Here is a 5,588-nt window from a genome sequence, read left to right as displayed (position 1 = left end):
TGCTAGTCCTAGGGATATTGTCATAACTGTTCTTTTCATTTAATTTTTATCAAGTCATGTAACTTTTGACTCCTCATTGTATTGTCCTGGAAACATTAGCAAACCTTTGTGATTTAAGTATAGACACATTATACTGTTTATTGTAAATGAGATTCATGCTCACCTTTCATAGTATTTATTTGTATATTAATTTCTTAATTTGATTATTTCTCTGTCCAAATGAAATACATATGCATCTATTTCCTCTCATTATTAGGTTCATTATAACTCTCTCAACCTTGTTGGAACTCCATGGTACAGCACATGAGCCTGCTTTCCTGTTAGAAGTAATGAGTGGAAAGCATAGGCTTGATGCAATGCAGCTGCTAGTGTCGTTTCTAATAAGCAGCCTTTCCTACCGCAGCTGAATAGGAGGTGTGCGTGGTACAGACTTTAGCAACAAACTGTTACACATTAGTTAAAACCAGACTGGACCAAATTCACAGTTGGTTTGTTACTGGTTAACTGGTGATAATTCCTAATTTTACCTTTACTTTGGCAGTTTTAACAAGGAAAAAGTTCCAATCTTAAGTCTTCGGTCATTTTTTTTCAGATAAGAGTTATACACAATGTAACTAGGGCAGAAATCACTTCTGTTTTTGGAAGACCATGCATGTCTTCTTTTAATTTGTGGGGAATAAAAGGCATATTCAGTTAGTGTTTCTATCAGTGGCCAGCAGTGCCCACAGGAGCTGTGCACACTAACCTGGCCGAGGCAAATGGAAGTTTGTCTAACAGAATCACCTGGAACTCAGTGGCGCGGCTTTCACTTCAGTCTGCTCTACTGTAACTATACTCACAAGTGGATTTGCAGACATGCACTAGTTTCTGAGTTATCTTGGATAACAGAAGATAAGAGTAGAGGACTGCTTTCAACAGTAATGTAGTAGATTATAGTTGTCTCATCTCAGTGATAGAATGCCCTAACAAGATGGTTTTGTGGGAGCCTAGGCAGTTTGGATGCTCACCTTACTAGACCTGGATGGAGGTGGGTGGTCCTTGGACTTCCCACAGGGCAGGGAACCCTGATTGCTCTTTGGGCTGATGAGGGAGGGGGTCTTGATTGGGGGAGGGGGAAGGAAAGGGGAGGCAGCGGTGGGGAAGAGACAGAAATCTTTAATAAATAAATAAATAAATGAATAAAGTTAAAAAAAAAAGAATGGGTTTATCTGAGTTGATGGTTCCAGAGTAGAGAGATCAGTGCACTTCTCAGCCTTCATCTGAGAAACTCCTCTCTGCAGTAGCTAGTGCTTAATATTGAAACCCTGAAATGGTCAGTTGTTGTGGAATATTAGTTTAAGATGTGTTATATTTGTTTACTTTGTGGAACATTTGTTAAATGACGCAAAGATGTGTTGCATTCTTTCACGGTGCATTTGTTTAACTCTGTGAAGCTGTGTTACATTGCCTAAAACACCTGACTATCAGTTCTAATAAAGATCTGAATGGCCAATAGTTAGGCAGGAGAGAGGTATAGGTAGGGCTTCTGGGCAGAGGGAATAAATAGGAGGAGAAATCTGAAAGAGATGATCAAGGAGCAAGAAAAGGACATCAGGGGCCAGTCACTCAGCTACACAGCAAGTAACGGAGTAAGAAGAAAGGTATACAGAATAGAGAAAGATAGACGTCTAGGGCATTAAAGTAGATGGGACAATTTAAGTAAAGAAAATCTACCTAGAAACAAGCCAAGCTAAGACTGGGCATTCATAAGTAATAAATCTTTGTGTGTGTGTGTGTGTGTTTTTTGGGGGGGGAGCTGTGTGGTGGGCCCTGAAAGAGCCATCAATTGCAGTTGATGTTGAGAGAGTAAGAGACTGCGGAGAGCTCAGTCCTAAGTGGACACCTTTATCATACTCCTCCTCTCAGGGCTCATCATGGCAGAGATGGTCACAGACTAAGAGGCAGAACAGTGCGTGTGTTCAGCGAAATGGTATTTCCCTGACACCACAGGTCTGCTGCACATGTGAACTCACAGAGGCCATGACCACACAAATCCCACACTCAAACCATCCACGTGAAATGTCCACACAGACGGGCGTGGGGCTCACACAGCCCTAGCCGAGGGACTACCGACAGCTAGTGGCTTCTGGGAGAGAAGAGTCAGTTTCCTTCAATGCAGACCTGAGACACTAGACATGATGAAGTGTGTGATGGCCTCACACGCATGCATATAGAGGTAGCACTGACTGGGCTCAGTGTACGTCAACAAATAAAGGAACATGTGAAATTGGGATGGAAAAGCATTGAAGGGATGGAGGAGGAATTGGAAGAGGGGGATGGGCATTAGAAATGAACAAAATGCATTATATATACTATATATACTATATATATACTATATATATGAGAAATTCTCAAAAATTAAAGTATTTAGAAATGTTGCTAGGTTCAGGTATTATTATGAATAACTAAACGTGTTTAAAATTAAGCTTCAGCACTATTGGGCTTCATACAAACAAATTACTGTTAGTGATAGATCATAAAATTTAACTTTCAAAATAATATTACTGGGGAAAAATAATGTATTTTATTAGATTTGCGATTTTTCTTTTCCTTCCTTTGGTTCTTTACTGGAAATGATTTTTTTTTTGTGATTACATAAAAGCTAAATACCCACACAAGGAGTTTTTGTGTTAGTTTAGATTCATGGAGCTGGAGAGATAGCTGAGCTTTTCAGAGTACTTGCTGACCTCCCATGGACTAGAGTTTAGCTCCCAGAACCTATGTCTTCCCAGCTGACAGTGCTGTAACTCCAGGGATCCTAGGACCTCTTATGACTTCCTCAGGCACATACATGCATGTGACACACACACACACACACACACACACACACACACACACACACACCCTCCACATTAAAAAAAACCCTTTAAAGTTAATTCATGAATTTATTCAGTGCCTGTTTATTATGCACTAGGATGTAGAAGAAAAATCATTTTATTACTGGATATGGAATCACCCAGCCAACAAAAGTGTGGAAATAGAAGCTAGGTTTTAAGTGGGGTTCCTGGAGATCAAAGGGAGCAAACTTTGACCAAAGCAGAGATTGGCTCTGCTCTCTCTAGACAAAGGTAAAGGCAGGCATTGGATCATGTCTGGGATAGACTGGATGGCCATCATCTTCCTGAAAGACTTCAGGGACTAACATGATAGAGCCGGGACAGAATAAAACACATGCCATTTCTTATTTTTGTTTGTTTTTGCTTTTTTATTTTTTCAAGGCAAGGTTTCTCTATGTAGCCTTGGCTGTCCTGGAACTCACGCTGTAGACCAGGCTGGCCTTGAACTCACAGAGATCTGCCTGCCTCTGCCTCCCTGAGTGCTGGGATTAAAGGTATGCACCACCACTGCCCGGCTTACATTATTGTTTCTTGTTTCTTTAATTTATATATAATAAAAAATTTCTGAGGCAATTTAGGAGTGAATTAAGATAGGGCATAGTAAGTCAGGAATTGCCTGTAAAATGGCTATAATTGATTTCAGGGTTCTTCAAATATTGTCCCTGTTTGTGTTCTGTTTGACCTGTCCATGTATGTGTTGTGTGAGGACTGATGCTTCTCCTTCATTCTCATTATTTTCATCCAGAACACACATTAATGGCTATAAGTATTAATTTATAGACACAAATATATTTCTCTTTGTAAATTGCATTTAATTTTTTGTTTTCTGGATTTGATGAGTCATATATTTGATTATATTTTTCACAGCTGTAATTGTGAAAACAGTAATAAGAATAGTATCAGAATAAAATATGTATCATTTTTATATTTCTTTGAAAATCACATAATGTCAACCTAGTGCTTGCATTTGATGTAGTCAGCCATTATACTGAATTTGAACTACTGACAGTCTAAATTGGTCCAGCATATCTGTTTTGAATGGTTATAGTATTATTAGTGCCATAAGTCTGACTTTTTTTAATCAGGTTAGGGCATGATTGGAAAAAAGGTTGGATTAGCAGTACATTACCAAACTGGTCGTAGATCTCAAAAACCTGCCCTAGTAATATATAAGCTTATGCCTCTTTTTGCTTAGTTTTCTTCACTGTTGAGTCAGGTACGTCCCCATTTTCAGCTTACGTTGTAAGGATTCAGATATTTTCTTCTTTTAATATGGAAAAACTTAACTATAACAATTATTGTAATATAACAAAACACCGATCTTTCTTTATAGAAGTCCACAATCCATTTTTAGCAACTCTTTATTCCACACATTAAGTCAAATAACAACAATAAAAAATGTAAAAGCCACTCTTTATTGCACATTGACAGTCTTCTAGTTCAATGAATCACCAGGTTAATTACATTTGGGACATGCACTGGTCATTTATTTTACTACAAGTCAGAGTTGTCATTTCTCAAGTGATCCATTCTGAAACTGGAAAGTGTTAATATGGCTCTCTAACATAGCTATTGGGTGTTAGTCTGATTGTGTGTAATGTCTTGTTTTTATTTTTATCATAGTTAAAAATGTCGCACCAAAGCTATGAAGTTTGTACAAAAAGGATAGTCAGATTTTTGGTACTAGAAGGAGACAGAAGTAGAGATATTCAGAAATCAAAATGCAATATACCCTGCTTGATTAGTTCCCAGAGAATATGGTTTCTCTTTAATGCACATCATTTGCCTAAGAGTACGTAGTGCTCGACTAAACATCTTAGTAATAATGATGCTACCCATCCAGATTATTCATTTCATATTTTTACTATTTTTAAATGGAGGCAAAACCTCAGTCTTTACAATCATAATAAGTATAAAAATGACATTGTAAAATTCGAACCCCAAGTCCTAAAGTAAAATCTATGGCATTAATAGTGCACTGTTCTTAATGGCTGGAATAAAATTTAGGTTGTTACATGAAAGACATTAATAAATAAATCCATTATCCTCAGAATTTCTATAAACACTAACAATTTTTTATAATGCAACATTATAAAAACTAAAAAGCACACTCTCCAAATGTTTAAGCCATTGCTGTTTATACTTGTGATTGTTCAATTAGAGTAGGGTATGGCGATTCCTAAAACGGAAAGAAAAAGTAGCAAAGGAAGCAGAAAACAACGAATCCAATGACCCAGTTCACTGAATAAATGTAGATGATCACCATATCCATGTCAAACCACCATCCACGGCTGTCGTCCTCGAAGTGGAGGTAGTCCATCCTGTGCGCCCCATGTGGGAACTGCCTCCGTGTCACTGGAGCTGCATGCCTGTGGAATCCTAGAAGACACAGGGGTGAGATCAGACTCCCGATTCTGAAGGAAGCTGGATTATTATCACAGTGTCTTGAGCAAAGCTTCTCTTGGCTCCACTGAGTGGTGTTGAACAAATACATGTCTAACAGTTGCTTTCTCGATGATGAGCAACTTTGAGAAGTCCCAGTTTGGGGTATAATGGGCAAAGCAGCAGAAAAACCTGGCTCAGTGAGTTGGACTACATTAGTGATGACTTTGGGTCTGAGACTTCTCATCCGCATCATCTGACATGACTTGTGAAGATTACATTTTCCTCAAGTTAAACCGTAGGTACCACAACTGCAACTAGAACTACTCT

At 38.4% G+C, this 5,588-nt stretch overlaps 1 protein-coding gene across 2 annotated transcripts in view; it reads right to left on the bottom strand.

The window, feature by feature from the left end:
- Positions 1–4,277: 4,277 nt before the first annotated feature.
- Positions 4,278–5,588, bottom strand: part of Rnf180 (ring finger protein 180) — a 153,200-nt gene continuing 151,889 nt past the window's right edge. For both annotated transcript variants that reach the window (XM_050160482.1, XM_050160481.1), the window contains exon 8: positions 4,278–5,255. In XM_050160482.1, coding sequence (XP_050016439.1) covers positions 5,056–5,255 — 200 coding nt within the window. In that variant the 3' untranslated portion in view covers positions 4,278–5,055. The remainder of the gene's footprint in view (positions 5,256–5,588) is intronic.

This window comes from Alexandromys fortis, unplaced genomic scaffold (genome assembly GCF_014885135.2).
Source record: "Alexandromys fortis isolate MF-2015 unplaced genomic scaffold, M_Fortis_MF-2015_v1.1 scaffold_76, whole genome shotgun sequence".
In the NCBI taxonomy this organism is placed as follows: Eukaryota; Metazoa; Chordata; class Mammalia; order Rodentia; family Cricetidae; genus Alexandromys; species Alexandromys fortis.
The sequence above is the reverse complement of the archived record's forward strand: the minus strand, read 5'-3'. Positions and strand labels throughout refer to the sequence as shown.